At 49.3% G+C, this 18,271-nt stretch overlaps 1 protein-coding gene across 1 annotated transcript in view; it reads left to right on the top strand.

Moving 5' to 3' along the window:
- Window positions 1-18,271, top strand: part of LOC139230187 (complement C4-A-like) — a 186,096-nt gene that overhangs the window by 126,945 nt on the left and 40,880 nt on the right. Inside the window, exons 25-29 of the mRNA XM_070862027.1 lie at window positions 3,017-3,092; window positions 4,183-4,339; window positions 8,317-8,430; window positions 11,712-11,880; window positions 16,052-16,266. Of these exons, the coding sequence (XP_070718128.1) occupies window positions 3,017-3,092; window positions 4,183-4,339; window positions 8,317-8,430; window positions 11,712-11,880; window positions 16,052-16,266 (731 nt within the window). The remainder of the gene's footprint in view (window positions 1-3,016; window positions 3,093-4,182; window positions 4,340-8,316; window positions 8,431-11,711; window positions 11,881-16,051; window positions 16,267-18,271) is intronic.

Here is an 18,271-nt window from a genome sequence, read left to right as displayed (position 1 = left end):
GCAATAGCTCTACAAATCTGTGAACATACTCAGAGGTGCATACATTACAGAGGCCATTTGGGCCCATCGTGCCTGTGTTATTCTTTCTGGATCTTACTTCTGGAGGAGTTGACTCCCACTGCCCAATTTCTACCTGTTTCATCGCCCAATCTGGGCAGTAACAAGAGCGAAACCTTGTCATCTTTGACTGCATAGTTGTGTCCTGCGCACCAGTGCTGCTTCCATCTCTCTGGAAGGGTACTGAGCAAACTCTTGGTGAGGTGATGTTTGATAGCAGTGCTTAAGGTGCTTCATTTGATGGTGAGTTAACATACACAACAACAGTAAATGCCAGATTCAGTTAGGTTGGTCCGTGCAACTTATATCCGCGTTATGATACAAAATAAAGGCAGGGGAGTGGGACTAGCTGAAGTGCTCTAGCAAAGAGCTGGCACGGACACGATGGGCTGAATGGTCTCCTTCTGGGTGTAAGATTCTATGATTGCATGAAATCATGCTTCCTCGCACCAGTGGACCGTTCCAATTGACTTAAATAAGAAGTGCTCTAACTGACCTCAAGCGTTTCCGATATTCTGAGCCTGCTTACAACTTTCTCTGTTGAAAGGTCTGTGGTTTGCAGTCCTTCTATTTCAGGTCTCTTTCTATTTATCTCATGCTCTTATCGAATGGCCAACTCAGTACCGCACTTTAGGAAGGATGTGAAGGCCTTTTAGAGGGTGCAGAAAAGATTTACGAGAATGATTCCAGGAATGAGCAACTTCAGTTACGTTAATAGACTGGAGAAGCTGGGGTTGTTCTCCTTAGAGCAGAGAATTTTGAGAGGAGATTTGATGGAGGTGTTCAAAATCATGAGGCACCTGGACAGAGCAGATAGAGAGAAACTGTTCCCATTGGCGGAAGGGACGAGAACCAGAGGACATAGATTTAAGGCGATTGGCAGAGAACCGAAGGCGACATGGGGCGACATGGTTAGGATCTAGAATGCACTGCCTGAAAGTGTGGTGGAGGCAGATTCAATCGTGGCTTTCAAAAGAGAATTGGATAAGTATCTGAAGGAGAAAAGTTGCAGGGCTACGGGGAAAGGGCAGGGGAATGGGACTCGCTGAAGTGTTCTTGCAGAGAGCCGGCACGGGCTCGACGGGCCGAATGACCTCCTTTGTTGTAACCATTCTATGATTCTAACACAATGAAATGTCAGGCATTTTTTCAACTGCACCGAAAAGTTAACAAATATCTTATTGTTTAGTTGCTCCGCAAAACAAAACGTGAATCAACTTTGCTCTGACTGTTCATAAAACCCGTGAGAATTAATTTTCTTTAACACACATTAAGACAACTCTTAGTTTCAAAATCCTTTCTGTGGACAAATGGTCAAAAATCCTGAAACGTAACAAGTGGCAAGCACAATTTTAGCCTCATAAAGTATACAAGTTTATCAAGTCTATTAAATTAGCATTCAATATAATTAGACATAAATGTGCAACTTAGAGCAACATCAGGACATTAGCTTTCATGACTGTAGCTTTGCTGGAAGACTATATGATGATAATTTGTTTAATAGTACAGAGAAAATAGATATTTTGATCAACAACAACAACAACTTGTATTTATATAGCATTTTTAATATAGTAAAACGTCCCAAGGTTCTTCACGGAGGGTTATGACAAAAATTTGGTACCGAGCCACATAAGGAGAAATTAGGGCAGGTGACCAAAAGCTTGGTCAAAGAGGTGGGTTTTAAGGAGTGTCTTAAAGGAGGAAAGAGAGGTAGAGAGGCGGAGAGGTTTAGGCAGGGAGTTCCAGAGCTTGGGGCCTCGGCAACAGAAGGCACGGCCACCGATGGTTGAGTGATTATAATCAGGGATGCTCAAGAGGGCAGAATTGGAGGAGCACAGATATCTCTGGGTGGGGGGCAGGGGTTGTGGGGATTTCAAAACAAGGATGAGAATTTTGAAATCGAGTCGTTGCTTAACCGAGAGCCAATGTACGTCAGCGAGTACAGGGGTGATGGGTGAGCGGGACTTGGTGCGAGTTAGGACACGGGCAGCTGAGTATTGGATCAGCTCTAGTTTACGTAGGGTAGAATGTGGGAGGCCAGCCAGGAGTGCATTGGAATAGTCAAGTCTGGAGGTAACAAAGACATGGATGAGGGTTTCAGCAGCGGATGAGCTGAGGCAGGGGCGGAGACGGGCGATGTTACGGAGGTTGAAATAGACGGTTTTAGTTATGCCGCGGATATGTGGTCGGGAGCTAATTTCCGGGTCAAATATGACACCAAGGTTGCGAAGAGGCTGGTTCAGCCTCAGACAAATGTTAGGGAGAGTGGTGGAGTCAGTGGCTGGGGAACGGAGTTTGTGGCAGGGACTGAAAACAATGGCTTCAGTCTTCCCAATATTTAATTGGAGAAAATTTCTGCTCATCTAGAACTGGATGTTGGACAAGTAGTCTGACAATTTAAAGACAGCGCAGGTCAGCAATTCATAAATATGCAAACCATCTTCACAGACTGGAGCGTTTTAAGATCTCACCTAACAAATATTCTACCAAACTCAGTTTTGAAAGCTCTAATTGACCCACAGCCTTTTGAGTGAGAGTGTTCCAGATTTCCACTAACCTTTGTGTGAAGACCTGTTTCCTGATTTCACTCCTGAACAGCCTAGCTCTAATTTTAAGATTATGTCCTCTTGTTCTGAAGCCCCCCCCACCAGAAGAAATATCTACCCTATCAAATCTTTTAAAAATTTAATCACCTCGATCAGATCACCTCAATCTTTTAAACTCGAGGGAATACAAGCCTAGCCTAATTAATCTGTCCTCAGAATTTAACCCTTTTAGCCCCAGTCTCACTCTGGTGAGTCTGCACTGCACCCCCTCCAAGGCCAATGAGTCCCTCCAGAACTAAACGCAGAGCTCTGGATGGGATCTGGAGAGTAATTGGAGGGTTAAAGCGACACGGTAATAATAAACGTCTACAGAAAGTTTGCTCCTTAATAAACATACAAGGTTCTGTTTCCAGGATACAACAGGATTCTGGGATATAAGAAGGATGACGGGTCCTATGGTGCCTGGAAAACATACCCAAGCAGCACGTGGTGGGTATTCAATGTTTTATACATTTCACATTGTTCTCTTCCTCTCTTCTTAACCCCTTTCCTTCCTCGCACCGATTGTCATGGAACCTTCCAATGTTCGAGAGAAGGAAGACAACATTGAACAAAGTGCTGACGGGACTCTGCATCATGAGCCCTGGGGTGGAAGTCAAAAGCGCGAGACAATATAACAACAGTAGTTTGAAAGGACGTAGATTGGTTTGTACTCCTCAGAATATCTGATCATAAGAGCAAAGATAACTTGCATTTACAGAGCACCTTTAATGTGCTAAAATGACAGGAACAGTTATCAACAAGATTTGACACCGAGCCACATAAGGAGATATTAGGGCAGAAAGATGTAAGTTTTAAGGATGATCTTAAATGAGGACAGAGCGGTTTAGAGAGGGAATTCCAGAGCTTTGTTCGGGCCTCAGTAGCAGAAGGCACGGCCACCCATGCTGGAGCGAAGAAATCGTGAATACGCAATTGTATTTATATAGCGTAGTAATACGTCCCAAGACGTTTCACAGGAGGAGTATTATAAGACAAAAAAATTGACACCGAGCCACAAAAAGAGAAATTAGGGCAGGTGACCAAAAGCTTGGTCAAAGAGGAAGGTTTTAAGGAGCGTCTTAAAGGAGGAAGGAGAGGTAGAGAGGCGGAGAGGTTTAGCCAGTGAGTTCCAGAGCTTGGGGCCCAGGCAGCAGAAGGCACGGCCACCAATGGTTGAGCGATAATAATCAGGGATGCTCAAGAGGGCAGAATTAGAGGAGCGCAGACATCTCGGGGGGGGGGTTGTGGGGCTGGAGGAGATTGCAGAGATAGGGAGGGGCGCGGCCATGGAGGGATTTGTAAACAAGGATGAGAATTTTGAAATTGAGGCGTTGCTTAACCGGAAGCCAATGTAGGTCAGTGAGCACAGAGCTGATGGGTGAGCGGGACTTGGTGAGTTAGGACACGGACAGCTGAGTTTTTGAATGTTGACTTTTAAGCAACAATTCCCTCACTAAAATCCCCCTTCCCAACGAGAGTTTTGAAACAAATTTGCTTATTTACACATTTAATATTTTACCCATCTGTCTCCTTTCAGGCTGACTGCGTTCATCGTTAAAATACTCTCAATGGTGCGACGTCAGATTATCGTTAATGACCGATTCATCCAGGAATCTGTTGGTTACTTGATCCAAAGTCAAAAAAGCTCTGGAGGATTTGACGATCCCAATCCAGTGATAGCGAGAGACATGCAGGTTCAGTTCGAGCATCCTCCTTGTATTTTCACGCTCTCTTTGCCGTGTTACGGTGCTTGCAGTAGATTTTGGAACCATGTGATATTGACTATTCTATTTCAATGGTCACCTGTTAGTTCGCCACTTTTCTCCACTCGCACACCCTCCGACCTCTGATCTCCCCCACTGCCCGTGTCTTTGGATTCTCGTGCAGTTTCCACTTCATCCCGATGCTTGTTGGCCCTTGTTGAGATGCAAGGCGATCCAAAGAGTCAGAGTTCAATGGGACAGTAAGACATGGACCTCTCGTTACACGCCCAACTTGATATTCAATCGCATTGACGACAATGGAACAGAATATGTGGCGCGGGGGTACAACAGGCAATCGATGCACTACTACCAGATATACAATACTGCCCAAGATTGATTTGTAACCCCTGCATGCAGAATAATTCCTTCACCTGGCCTCGGATTAAATTTTGTTCCATTTATGTTTTTTGTGTGTTTTCCCAATCAAGTGCACCAATATCATCAGGGATGCATTCGCTAATATATAGAATCATACGGGTAGAACTTCGGTGTCGCCCAGTTTGGGGGTGGTAACAGTTGGGAGGCGCGAGACTTCGCCCCCAGGCGCTGAAGTCTCGCCCTCTCCAGAAATTTGGGTTATCGCTCCCGGAAGGAAGTGAAACGCTAAACCAAGCTTTCCACGTCCTTCCTGGGATGCTAACGGGGCGGACACTTCAGCAGCGCTGCACACTGGGCCGTGCAGCGATGCCGTGTCGGAGGGACCCTTCCATCACTTAAAGGGAAGGGCTCACGCTGCCGACTCTGCAAATGAAAAGGTGACCTAGTTGGACCACCATGGAACGACGGACCCACGCCATGAGCCCGACACTCGAGCAGAGCTCCGGGCTGAGCGATCGCGGCCAGGTCCCCACGAAGAAATTGGAGCAGTGGAGCGACAACAAAGGCAAGTTTATTTTGACCATCGACCACCTCTTTCACCCGGGTAGCGGGCGGCTACCCCGATCTACGCCTCCTGCAGCTGCCGATGTTTGCGCCCTGCATTGCTGCAGTGAATTTCGGGGCCGGGGCGATGCGCGCGCCGATGATGTCACGATCTCCAGGCGCAGGAGGTAACGAGGCGCAAAGCCGCAGTGCTGCCACTAAACCGCCGCCCAATATGGCGGGAGATGTTAACAGTGCTGCGCCCGGCCGATAACTCACTTGCGCCCCAGGAGTGCGCTAACGGAAGGCGCAAATGAGTTGAATTTCTAGCTCGTAGAATAGTACAGCACAGAAAGAGGTCAGTTGGACTATTTGAAGAACAATTCAGCTAGTCCCACCCCCTGCGCTTTCCCCATATTCCTGCAATGTTTTATCTTTCCTGCATTTATCCAATTCCGTACTGAAGGCTATTAGTGAATGTTCATCAGGCAGTGCATTCCAGATCCTAACCACTCGCTGTGTAAAAAAGGTTTCTCTCATGTCACCTCTGGCTCTTTTGCCAATCACCTTAAATCTGTGTCCCTTTGTTATCGACCATTCAGCCATTGGAAAGAACGTCTCTTTGTTTACTCTATCGAAAGACTTCATGAATTTAAACACAAGGAGAACAACCAAAGCTTCTTTAGTCTATCCAGGTAACTGTAATCCCTCATCCCTGAAACTGTTTTAGTAAATCTCTTCTCCAAAGCCTTCACATCCTAAAATGCGGTGCCCAGAATTGAACACAATACTCCAGATGGAGCCGAACTAATGTTTTTTTAAGGTTTAGCATAACGCCCTGGCTTTTGAACTCTATTCCTCTATTTATGAAGCCCAGTATCCCATATACTTTATTAGCTGCTTTTTTAACCTGTCCTGCCACCTTCAAAGATTTGTGCACAAACACCCCCAGGTCTGTCTGTTGTTGCACCCCCTTTAAAATCTACAAAGATTTAAAATAAACTTCTACATATTTTGCAAAGTTTTCTATTTTTAGGGTCTGCGCCATCCTTAATACTGAATTGACGATTTATTCCTTCGTGCTGAACACTATACGAACAGACAAAATTGGCGGGCGGGAAAAGATCAGCTGGTCCATTGAGCTCACCCTGCACCGCGGTGGCCATGAGCATCGTGACTAAACACTTCTTCTACCTCCCATTCCTCCCTGCAGCCAAGGCATCTCCGGGAGGGGCAACCCCCCACCCCCAGAAAATTAAATCAGGGGCAATGAAGGAAACGGTACTCTGGCAAATTCCTCTCCGACCCCCTTTAGCCAATGAAAACCAGTCCAGGATAGAGGCGGAGATAGAGGTGTAGAGTACAAAGTCGTTTGCGGTAATGGGACGCAAACGACTTTGCGACTGACTCCCGTTAAATTTGGCGAGGGTTTGTTCGGCAGTAACCTGTAGCGCCCCGCTCCGCTGCGCCGCGGGTGCTGACATCATCACTGTGCGCAGTGCCCCGTTGGCGCCCTGGACCCTAAATCGGGTATGGCTCCCTGACACTGCGCCGGGTGATGACAGCGACAGCTTCAGGGGACGTGAACCGGGCCGCCGGCCACAAGCGGGGCAAAAGTTAAAGGGGAGATGGCCGGCTGTTCCTAAACAAAAATGGCCGACTTCCTTATGCGCCCCGCTGCCGCTTTGGATGCGGGGTTCCGTGCCGTGATCACTGAGCCCGGCACTCTGCTGGAGTGCCGCCGGGCTGTTGGTACAGCTCCGCCGCTCCCCGGTGGTCTAAGTAGGTGGGTTCCAATCATGCAGCGTATGCAGCGTGAGCCCTTCCCTTTCTTTCAGGGAAGAGCCCCTCCTATTTGGCAGCACAACGCCACTCAATTCGTAGAGGTGCGTCCCGCTCCTGAGGCGCCCACCCCACTACCACCCCAGAAAGGAAGTGGCACATTTGATTTAGCGCTGCACTTCCTTTCGGGGGCACTAACTCCAATTTCTCGCGAGAGGCGAGACTTCTGTGCCTGGTGCAAAGTCTCGCGTCTCGCCAGAGTTACATCCCCCAAACGGGGCAGGCCTGAATTTTTAGCTGAAATGTTATCTATAAAGGCATATCTGACTTGTTCTCTGCTTAATATCAGAAAAATAAGAAAATGCTTCAAATTATTGAACGTCTTCCTTTTCAAACCAACTCACTCATATTTCCATGTAGGACTGCATGATTTTAACCATGTACGTATTTAACATAAGAACATAAGAAATAGGAGCAGGAGTAGGCCATACGGCCCCGCGAGCCTGCGCCACCATTTAATACGATCATGGCTGATCTGATCATGGACTCAGGTCCACATCTCCACCCGCTCTCCATAGCCCCTTATTCCCTTATCGTTTAAGAAACTGTCTATTTCTGTCTTAAATTAAGCTTCCAAAGTGCTCTGAGTCAGCGAATTCCACAGATCTACAACCCTCAGAGAAGAAATTTCTCCTCATCTCAGTTTTAAATGGGCAGCCCCTTATTCTAAGATTATGTCCTCTAGTTCTAGTATCCCCCATCAGTGGAAACATCCTCTCTGCATCCACCTTGTCAAGCCCCCTCATAATCTTATACGTTTCGATAAGATCACCTCTCATTCTTCTGAACTCCAATGAGTAGAGGCCCAACCTACTCAACCTTTCCTCATAAGTCAACCTCCTCATCTCTGGAATCAACCGAGTGAACCTTCTCTGAACTGCCTCCAAAGCAAGTATATCCTTTCGTAAATATGGAAACCAAAACTGCACGCAGTATTCCAGGTGTGGCCTCACCAATACCCTGTACAACTGCTGCAAGACGTCCCTGCTTTTATAATCCATCCCCTTTGCAATAAAGGCCGAAATTCCATTGGCCTTCCTGATCACTTGCTGTACCTGCATACTAACCTTTTGTGTTTCATGCACAAGTACCCCCAGGTCCCGCTATACTGCAGCACTTTGCAATCTTTCTCCATTTAAATAATAATTTGCTCTTTGATTTTTATTTTATATATTTGTGTGTGACGATTAGTTTCTTTTCTATAGGGTGGAGTTGCTGGAGCTGAAAATAACATTTCCATCACGGCCTTTGTGGCGATAGCATTGCAGCATTCCTTGGATGCTTTTCACCAGAATAACATTGGAGCTATTGCAAAAGTGGTAAGGGTTTCGAATGCCTTTCTGTCTTTCCATCTCACCATTGATACTTCCGTTCTGCCGACACTGCAAACGGTTAGGGAACAGATTCCAAAAATATCAATCGATGCAATCGATGGGCTTTCGAACAAAGTTTGAGTGGTTAATTTTGTTTACATTACAAAAAAAATGCATAAAGGAACATAATGGCCCGGATTTTTGTGTCGATACTAACGGTGAGGTATCAGCGCTTATTATGGAGTAAATCAGATGGTGAATTCCGGCATCCGCACATGCGCAGTAAAAGGCGGAAATATGGAAGTCGCTGTCCGATATGCCCTGTTACTCCACAGGCTGTTCTACAACAGTATCTGGCCAATGGACTCAGCATTGAAGTCCATGTAAGGGTGTGAAGTTGCTGTACTTAGCCATAAATTACCCACTAAGCATGTCAGAAAAAGTTAGGGCTTTCTGGTATAAGTGATTTTTTTTTGCGGAGCGATAATTCATAATTACTGCCAAACAACCTCTCCGGCACCAAAAATTACATTTTACAAGTGCAGAGTCTCATTCCTTCAGAACGCAATTATTGCTGGAGATCTAAAAAAAAAAGAAAAATTTATATATTTTTGTACTTTTTCTGTCTGTCTCTTTTGTCTCTCTCTCTTAACCCCACCTTTCTTTCCCTCTCTTTAATTTGTTTTATGCGCATGATCTAACTCTAATTTATACTTCCTGGTTTGTACTCTGCGTGTGGACTCTCCAATCTGATTGGGCACGCACAGCACCCAATCGTGCAGTGGATCCGGCCTGCACTACCACGCTTCCCTCGGTTCTGTGCAGAGAAGGTCAGGGGATCCGTTAGTGGCCGAGGTGGATGGGTGGGGGAGGGGGAAAGGAGAGAGACAATCGAAGATGGAGAGAGGGGATAACATAAGAACATAATAATTAGGAGCAGAAGTAGTCCATTCAGCCCCTCGAGCCTGCGCCGCCATTCAGTAAGATCATGGCTGATCTTTTACCTCAACTCCACTTTCCTGCACTGTCCCCATATCCCTTGATTCCCTTAATATCCAACAATCTATTGACCTCTGTCTTGAATATACTCAAAAACTGAGCCTCCACAGCCCTCTGTCTGTGAATTCCAAAGATTCACCATCCTCATAGGAAAATTGGCCCATCCCAGGAATCAGCCTGGTGAGCCTTCATTGCACTCCCTCAATGGCAAGTATATCCTTCCTCAGGGTAAGGCGACCAACCAGGGTCTCACCAGGGCCCTGTATAATTGCAGTAACACATATTTACTCTTGTACTCAAATCCCCTTAAAGGTTGAGGAGAGGATCGAAGGAGGAGACAGAGGGGGGAAAGCATCAAAGTGGGGAGGGAGGAGAGTGGATCGAACTGATCGGATTGAATAAAAATTAAGGACTTATTTTCCCTGGAACAAAGCTGATTAAAGGGGGAATCTAGCAGATGTTTTCAAAATTATAAAAGTTTTGAGATGGTAAACAGCAAAAGGTGGTTTCCAATAGTCGGTAAATTGGCAACAAGGGGTACAGACTGAGAATTAGTTGAAGAACAAAGGCGGTTACAAGAAATGATTTCAGACAAAAGGCTTGTAAAACATGGAGTGCTTTTATACCAAAATAAGTGCTTTAACTGCCAAGATTTTGTATGGCAGGAGAGCAGATCGTAAGGGGTGGGGGGGGGGGGGGGTGGGGGGAAGAGTCGAGGGGATGGAGAGGGGGAGGGGAGAGGGGATGGAATGGGAAGGGGGAGAGGAGGGGGAATGGAAAGGGGGAGAGGAGAGGGAATGGGAAGTGGTGGAGATGATCGGAAGGGAATAGGGAGAAGGATTTGGAGGAAGGAGAGGAGCTCAGAGAGAGGGTAGGTCAGGAGCTCGGGGGGAGGGCAGGTCAGTAACTCGGAGAGAGAAGGTCAGGAACTTGTTGGGGGGAGCACGGTGAGAACAGTGGGGAGGGGGGAAGAATGTGATCCTTGTCTAAAGGAGGGTGGGGGTTGAGGGAGGGTGGGGGGATGGGAAGATAGACCATGTTCTCCCTCCCTCTGTTAGGCCTGGATCACGTTCTTCCGCTCCGACCCCCTTTACACCTGCACCACGCTCTCCCTCTCCTCCCCTCCCAGACCGCAATGGTTCAATAAGGCAGCTCACAACCTCCCTCTCAAGGGCAACTTGGAATGGGCAACAAATAAATGAAATTTAAAGAACGAGAGCATATTCTGTGTTGGTCCTACAACATGCATAGCACGACATTTATGTGTTATTTGCCGGACTCGACTGTTCCAGTGTTCTCCTGGCCAACCTCCCATCTTCCGCCCTCAATGAACCTGAGCTCATCCAAAACTCTGCTGAGCATGCCCTAACACACAGCAAGTCCCGTTCACCCATCACGCCTGCTCTCGCTAAACTGCGCAGCTGCCTGACATTCCTGCGCAGCCCGTTAAAGGGAACGACGCACCCACCCAAAAAAATTAAGGGGAACCTTGACCTCCAACACATTGGGCTGGAAATTCGGTTGAAGGTTTTTAAGGCGCTAATGTTGTGCAGTCGTTAAATTTAACGCCGGAAAATGGTTTGCGATGGCAGCCAAAAAATTCACTGGTTGCGCCCTGAGAGTGGAGCAGAGCACTAAGGGAAGCGTTCTACACTTATCTTAGGGCGCTAGGCCCGGTGAATAACTGAATATCCCGTGCTAAAGGGCCGGCTTCGTAGCATCCTAAGAGAGGCCTCCCATTAAAAAAAAAAGAATCGGAACAAAAAACACAATAAAATATTCCCTATACATCACTCACCCCAATAAAGTTAAATCGCAAAAAAAAAATTAATCACTCACACTTCCCTGATGCAATCGTTCCTTCCCTTTGTGCCCTGAGACAGCTCTGCATGCCAGCTTTGTCTGGCGGAGTCACTAGGGGGCGCTACGGGTGCAGCGCAGTCCAAATGTTGCAGCCGTGTTGATACCGGGGCGTTGCACACCGACACGACTCTCCCAGGCGATACTTCTCAGCGCCGCCGATACCAGCACTCTCAATTTGTCGAGCAGCGCAAATGCCGGTTTCGGTTTAACATCCCATCTGAAAAACGGCACCTCCAACAGTGCAGCACTCCTTCAGCACTGCACTGGAGAGTCAGTCGAGATTTTGTGCTCAAGTCCCTGGAGTGGGACTGGAACCCACAACCTTCTGACTCAGAGACGAGGGTGTGTCCCACTGAGCCACTAGCTGGGATGGGCGATGTATTTCACTGTTGGTCTATTTCTCACCTTTCATTCTATTTCGCCAGAAAAAAAGCATTGACCAGGCAGCTGATTTTTTGCACAAGGAGTTGCTGAATATGAAGCAACCTCACACTATTGCCATCACTGCCTATGCCCTTGCTTTCGTGGGAGCAGACACCAGCAAAGTACTAGAAGCTGAGAGAAAGCTGAAAGCAATTGTATCTTACAACAGAGGTAAGCTTTCCAAAACCAGCGAATTTCTAACAGAGGGCATTGATGAAGAAAGATTTCCGCACTGTTTCAGTCTTGGGTCTGTCATACTTGTTAAACCCGTTCGACCCTTGTTACGAATTGACCATGTAACTGCAATGAATTAGTATCAGGATGACAATTATGTGATTCTAGAGAACTCTGGCCCTTTGAATTATAGAATAGAATCACAGAATGGTTACAGCACACAAGGAGGCCATTCGGCCCATGGAGCCCGTGCCAGCTCTCTGCAAGAGCAGCTCAGCTAGTCCCACTCCCCCTCCCTTTCTCCATAACCCTGCAATTTTATTTTATTCAGGTACTTATCTAATTCTCTTTTGTGGTGCGTTTCAGATCCTAACCACTCACTGTGTAAACAAGTTTTCCTCCGGTCGCCTTTGGAGTTTCTGCCAATCACCTTAAATCTGTGTCCTCTGGTTCTCGACCCTTCTACCAATGGGAACAGTTTCTCTCGATCTACTCTGTCCGGACCCCTCATGATTTTGAACACCTCGATCAAATCTCCTCTCAACCTTCTCTGCTCTAAGGAGAACAACCCCGGCTTCTCCAGTCTATCCACGTAACTGAAGTCCCTCATCCCTGGAATCATTCTCGTAAATCTTTTCTGCACCCTCTCCAAAGCCTTCACATCCTCCCTAAAGTGCGTTCTAATCATCTTGGTATTTCCAACTGCAAAATTGGTCCCCAACACTAATATGCCAGGAAAAATGATTTGATAGAAAGACTCACTTGTATTTATATAGAGCGGCCGAAATTCAACCCCGCCTGAAGCAGGTCACACCCACCGTTTCTCCTGTGTTCTCACTGCCGCGGTGGATGCGGTGGCCTCTTGTGCGAAATTCAGCTCTTTGTCTTTTTTTTCTGAGCAGGGCGGAATCCATCGCAAGAGGGGTGGAAGTGGGGGTGGGCGGAGTGTCTGCCACTGTCAGTCATCAGCGAGAGGGGTGGAAGTGGGGGCGGGCGGAGTGTCTGCCACTGTCAGTCATCAGCGAGAGGGGTGGAAGTGGGGGTGGGCGGAGTGTCTGCCACTGTCAGTCATCAGCGAGAGGGGTGGAAGTGGGGGTGGGCGGAGTGTCTGCCACTGTCAGTCATCAGCGAGAGGGGTGGAAGTGGGGGCGGGCGGAGTGCCTGCCACTGTCAGTCATCAGCGAGAGGGGTTGCCAGGCTGCCTGTTGGCGGCCCGGCCGAACCCGGGGGCAGAATTGTTGGGCCGACATGGCAGTCGGACAACCTAAAAAAAATAAGATGACGGCCATGGCAGTGCCAAAACGTCATTTTGCACACACTGCAAGCACTTGGTGGGACAGAGGAGCAGTTTGGAGCGCGAGGCTGGAGCTGTGGGAAAATTAAAAAAAGCCAGTCATCGCAACAGCAGAACCAACAACGCGGCAATCAGAAGCGGCGAGGAGCGGGGGTCGGGAGCGGTGAGGAGCGGGGGTCGGGAGCGGTGAGGAGCGGGGGTCGGAAGTGACGAGGAGCGGGGGTCGGAAGCGGCGAGGAGCGGAGGTCGGGACCGGCGAGGAGCGGAGGTCGGAAGCAGAGAGGAGCGGAGGTCGGAAGCGGCGAGGAGCGGAGGTCGGGACCGGCGAGGAGCGGAGGTCGGAAGCAGAGAGGAGCGGAGGTCGGAAGCGGCGAGGAGCGGGGGTCGGAAGCGGCGAGGAGCGGAGGTCGGGACCGGCGAGGAGCGGAGGTCGGAAGCAGAGAGGAGCGGAGGTCGGAAGCGGCGAGGAGCGGAGGTCGGAAGTGACGAGGAGCGGGGGTCGGAAGCGGTGAGGAGCGGAGGTCGGGACCGGCGAGGAGCGGAGGTCGGAAGCAGAGAGGAGCGGAGGTCGGAAGCGGCGAGGAGCGGAGGTCGGAAGTGACGAGGAGCGGAGGTCGGAAGCGGCGAGGAGCGGAGGTCGGAAGTGACGAGGAGCGGGGGTCGGAAGCGGTGAGGAGCGGGGGTCGGAAGTGACGAGGAGCGGGGGTCGGAAGTGACGAGGAGCGGAGGTCGGAAGCGGCGAGGAGCGGAGGTCGGGACCGGCGAGGAGCGGAGGTCGGAAGCAGAGAGGAGCGGAGGTCGGAAGCGGCGAGGAGCGGAGGTCGGAAGCGGAGAGGAGCGGGGGTCGGAAGCAGCGAGGAGCGGGGGTCGGAAGTGACGAGGAGCGGGGGTCGGAAGTGACGAGGAGCGGTGGTCGGAAGCAGAGAGGAGCGGAGGTCGGAAGCAGAGAGGAGCGGAGGTCGGAAGTGACGAGGAGCGGTGGTCGGAAGTGACGAGGAGCGGTGGTCGGAAGCGGAGAGGAGCGGAGGTCGGAAGCGGAGAGGAGTGGGGGTCGGAAGCAGAGAGGAGCGGAGGTCGGAAGCAGAGAGGAGCGGGGGTCGGAAGCAGCGAGGAGCGGAGGTCGGAAGCAGAGAGGAGCGGGGGTCGGAAGTGACGAGGAGCGGTGGTCGGAAGTGACGAGGAGCGGTGGTCGGAAGCGGAGAGGAGCGGGGGTCGGAAGTGACGAGGAGCGGTGGTCGGAAGCGGAGAGGAGCGGGGGTCGGAAGCGGCGAGGAGCGGAGGTCGGAAGCGGCGAGGAGCGGAGGTCGGAAGCGGAGAGGAGCGGAGGTCGGAAGTGACGAGGAGCGGAGGTCGGAAGTGACGAGGAGCGGTGGTCGGAAGCAGAGAGGAGCGGAGGTCGGAAGCAGCGAGGAGCGGAGGTCGGAAGCGGAGAGGAGCGGAGGTCGGAAGTGACGAGGAGCGGAGGTCGGAAGTGACGAGGAGCGGTGGTCGGAAGCAGAGAGGAGCGGAGGTCGGAAGCAGCGAGGAGCGGAGGTCGGAAGCAGCGAGGAGCGGGGGTCGGAAGTGACGAGGAGCGGAGGTCGGAAGCCTATACAAATACAAACTGCCTCCAATGCAAGTATATCCTTCCTTAAATAAGGAGACCAAAACTGTACGCAGTGGCCTCACCAATACCCTGTACAGTTGCAGCAGGACTTCTCTGCTTTTATACTCTATCCCCCTTGCAATAAAGGCTGACATTCCATTTGCCTTCCTGATTACTTGCTGTACCTGCATACTAACTTTTTGAGTTTCATACACAAGGACCCCCAGGTCCCTCTGTACTGCAGCACTTTGTAATATCTCTCCATTTAAATAATAATTAGTTTTTTTACTTTTCCTGCCAAAGTGGATAACCTCACATTTTCCCACATTATATTCCATCTACCAAATGTTTGCCCACGCCTTTAGCCTGTCTATATCCCTTTGCAGATTCTTTGTATCCTCCTCACAGCTTCCTTTCTCACCCATCTTTGTATCATCAGCAAACTTGGCTACATTACACTCGGTCTCTACATCCAAATCATTAATATAGATTGCAAATAGGCCCCAGCACCGATCCCTGTGGCACCCTATTAGTTACTATTTTCCAACCGGAAAATGACCCATTTATCCCAATTATCTGTTTTCTGTTAGTTAGTCAATCCTCTATCCATGCTAATATATTACCCCAATGCTGTGAACTCTTATTTTGTGCAGTAGCCTTTTATGTGGCACCATTCCTGTTTTCTGTTTCCCTCCTTTTTTAAATAGGGGCGTTACATTTGCGATTTTCCAATCAACTGGGACCTTTGGTAGATTGCAACCATTATCTCATCAGCCACTTCTTTTATGACCCTAGGATGCAAGCCATCAGGTCCAGGAGGCCTGTCCACCTTTAGTCCCATAATTTTACAGATTACTTTTTCTTTAGTGAAAGTGATTGTTTTAAGTTCGCCCCCCCTCCCTTTAGCTCCTTGATTATCTATTATTGGGATGTCTACTGGGGAAACGATGGTTTATTTAGCAAATGTGAAAGAATGAAAGACTTGCAGTTATATATAGTGCCTTTCACGAACACCAGAAATCTCAATGTGCCAGCTAAAAGAGCAGACGGGGCTTCGGTTTAACGTCGCATCTGAAAGACGGCACCTCTGATAGTGTAGCACTCCCTCAGTACTGCACTGGAGTGTCAGCCTAGGGTCATGTGCTCAAGTTCCTGGAGTGAGACATGATCCCATGACCTTCTCACTCAGTGGTAGTCACTGAGCCACAGCTGGTACTGAAATAAACAGTCGCATTTCTGTATGGTTAAAAGAAGTCCAGCTGAATTAAGTTCTTCCTTACAACCCGTAGAGCACGATGTTCGTTACTGGCAAGCCGATGAAACGTGGTTGTACAGTGGAGAACATAACCCAGCTAAGGCCCCACAGGCTTCAGCTATCACCGTGGAAACCACCTCGTATGCCTTACTGCAGGCGCTGTCAAGAAAGGACATCGACTACGCAACACCTGTTGCGAAATGGTTAACGGAGCAGCAAAACTACGGTGGGGGTTTTCGCTCCACCCAGGTATCTACATTGCTTTCCTCTAACACGACCTTGGCTTATCGTTGCTGATAGTTAGTTGAATAACGGGGGGTACAGGGGTTGTGGTCGGTGTTTGAGATCACGCAGTTTTACACGTTTCCGCGTGCGGGAGATACACATCGGTGTAGATTCCAATTCTGGCCTCTTGCCCATCATCGATTTCCTTCACTTCACCATGAGCGGCTGTGCCTTCAGCTGTTAGTCCCCAAGCTCTGGAACTCTCTCCCCAAAACATGCCACCTCTCCAGCTTTCTCTCCTCCTTTACGACGCTCCTTAAAACCTATCTCTTTGACTAAGCCACCTTACCTAATAGCTCCTTATGTGGCTCGGTGTCAAGTTTTGTCTGACATACGCTCCTGTGAAGCGCATTGGGACGTTTTACTACGTTAAAGATGCTATATAAATGCATGTTTTCTTGTTGTAGATTGTCATCTTGCCGTCTGGATATAGCGGCGGTGTTGTGTTACAGTAACCGCCTGTATTTCCTCTCCGTTCGGAAAACCTGGCGGTTTATATAATGGCCGACCGATCGTGAAATGTCAGTTTTAGATCCACATGGGAAATTGAAAATCCGCTGTTAAAAAAGTGACCATTTTGTACGCTTTATATTATCCAAGCCTTGCAATTATTACCCCTGGACATGGACGCATTTATTTGCAACACCTAAAGCTCTGATTGAGTCCCCTTGTATCACGAGATCTGATTGCTGATTGGTCCCCTTGGAGGATAAGACACACCCAGCAGTTTCTCCGGAATGTGCAATTAGAACCGCCCAGCCTACATAATCAGTGACATTGCAAAGTGTAATTCGAGCCATTCTGACTGCTGACTCCAGACAAAACTGCATGCACTTGGAACAGGGCTCACCCTCGAGGGTTAAGAACTTATCCTCCCCAAACGAGTTTCTGCACCCATCCCCCTTCACCCAAGTGCCTGACCTTCTCTTTACCCCCCCCCCCCAAGTTTCTGATAATCTCCCCCCACCCCCCAAGTTTCTGACCTTTCCCCCAGGCCTAAGTGGCTGACCAAACCCCCCACCCGACTTCCTGATCTACTTCCCCATCACCTCCCTGGGTTCCTGACCTACTTCCCCATCAACTCCCTGAGTTCCTGACCTCCCCCTGCTCAAGTTCTCCCACCCCAACGGATTCATGACCTTCTCCCCCAACAAGTTCCTGAACTTATCACAACCCCCCCCCCCAGAAATAGATGGGCCATTGTGTGTGGGTCACAGATTGTTAACAGGTTTATTGGGTATGAAGTGAATAGTGACAGTGTCATGATTTCCAGATTTCATCAAGTTCAATGATGTCACTTACCACACGTGCTTTCCGAGACATCAACCAGGTATAGGGGGAGGAGAGGGAGAATGTGGTGTGGGTGTAAAGGGGGTGGGGTTGGAAGAACGCAATCCGTCTTTCCATCTGGATCACGTTCTTGCTCTCAACCCCTTCCCGCCCTTTAGACCTGGATCATGTTCTTCCCCCATCCCCATTGTGATCTCCGTGCTCTTTACACCCCACCAAGCTCCTGACCTCTCCCTGAGTTTCCATTCGCTCTCCCCTCCAATCCCCTCACCCCCATTATCTCTCTTTCTCTATCTCCTCCCAGTCTCTCTCTCTCTCCCAAAGTCTCTCTCTCTCTCTCTCTCTCCCCAGTCTCTCTCTCGCCCCCCAGTCTCTCTCTCTCCCAGTCTTTCTCTCTCTCTCTCCCCAGTCTCTCTCTCTCTCTCCGTCTCTCTCTCTCTCCCCAGTCTCTCTCTCTCTCTCGCCCCTGTCTCTCTCTCCCCCAGTCACTCTCTCTCCCCAGTCTCTCTCTCTTTCCCCCCCAGTCTCTCTCTCTCCCCAGTCTCTCTCTCTCTCTCCCACCAGTCTCTCTCTCTCTCTCTCTCTCTCTCTCTCTCTCTTCCAGTCTCTCTCTCTCTCTCCCTCTCCCCAGTCTCTCTCCCTCTCTCCCCAGTCTCTCTCTCTCTCTCTCCCCCACCAG

This window comes from Pristiophorus japonicus, chromosome 19 (genome assembly GCF_044704955.1).
Source record: "Pristiophorus japonicus isolate sPriJap1 chromosome 19, sPriJap1.hap1, whole genome shotgun sequence".
Taxonomy (NCBI): domain Eukaryota; kingdom Metazoa; phylum Chordata; class Chondrichthyes; family Pristiophoridae; genus Pristiophorus; species Pristiophorus japonicus.
Note: the sequence above shows the minus strand (reverse complement) of the source record. Positions and strands in the feature narration are given on the sequence as shown.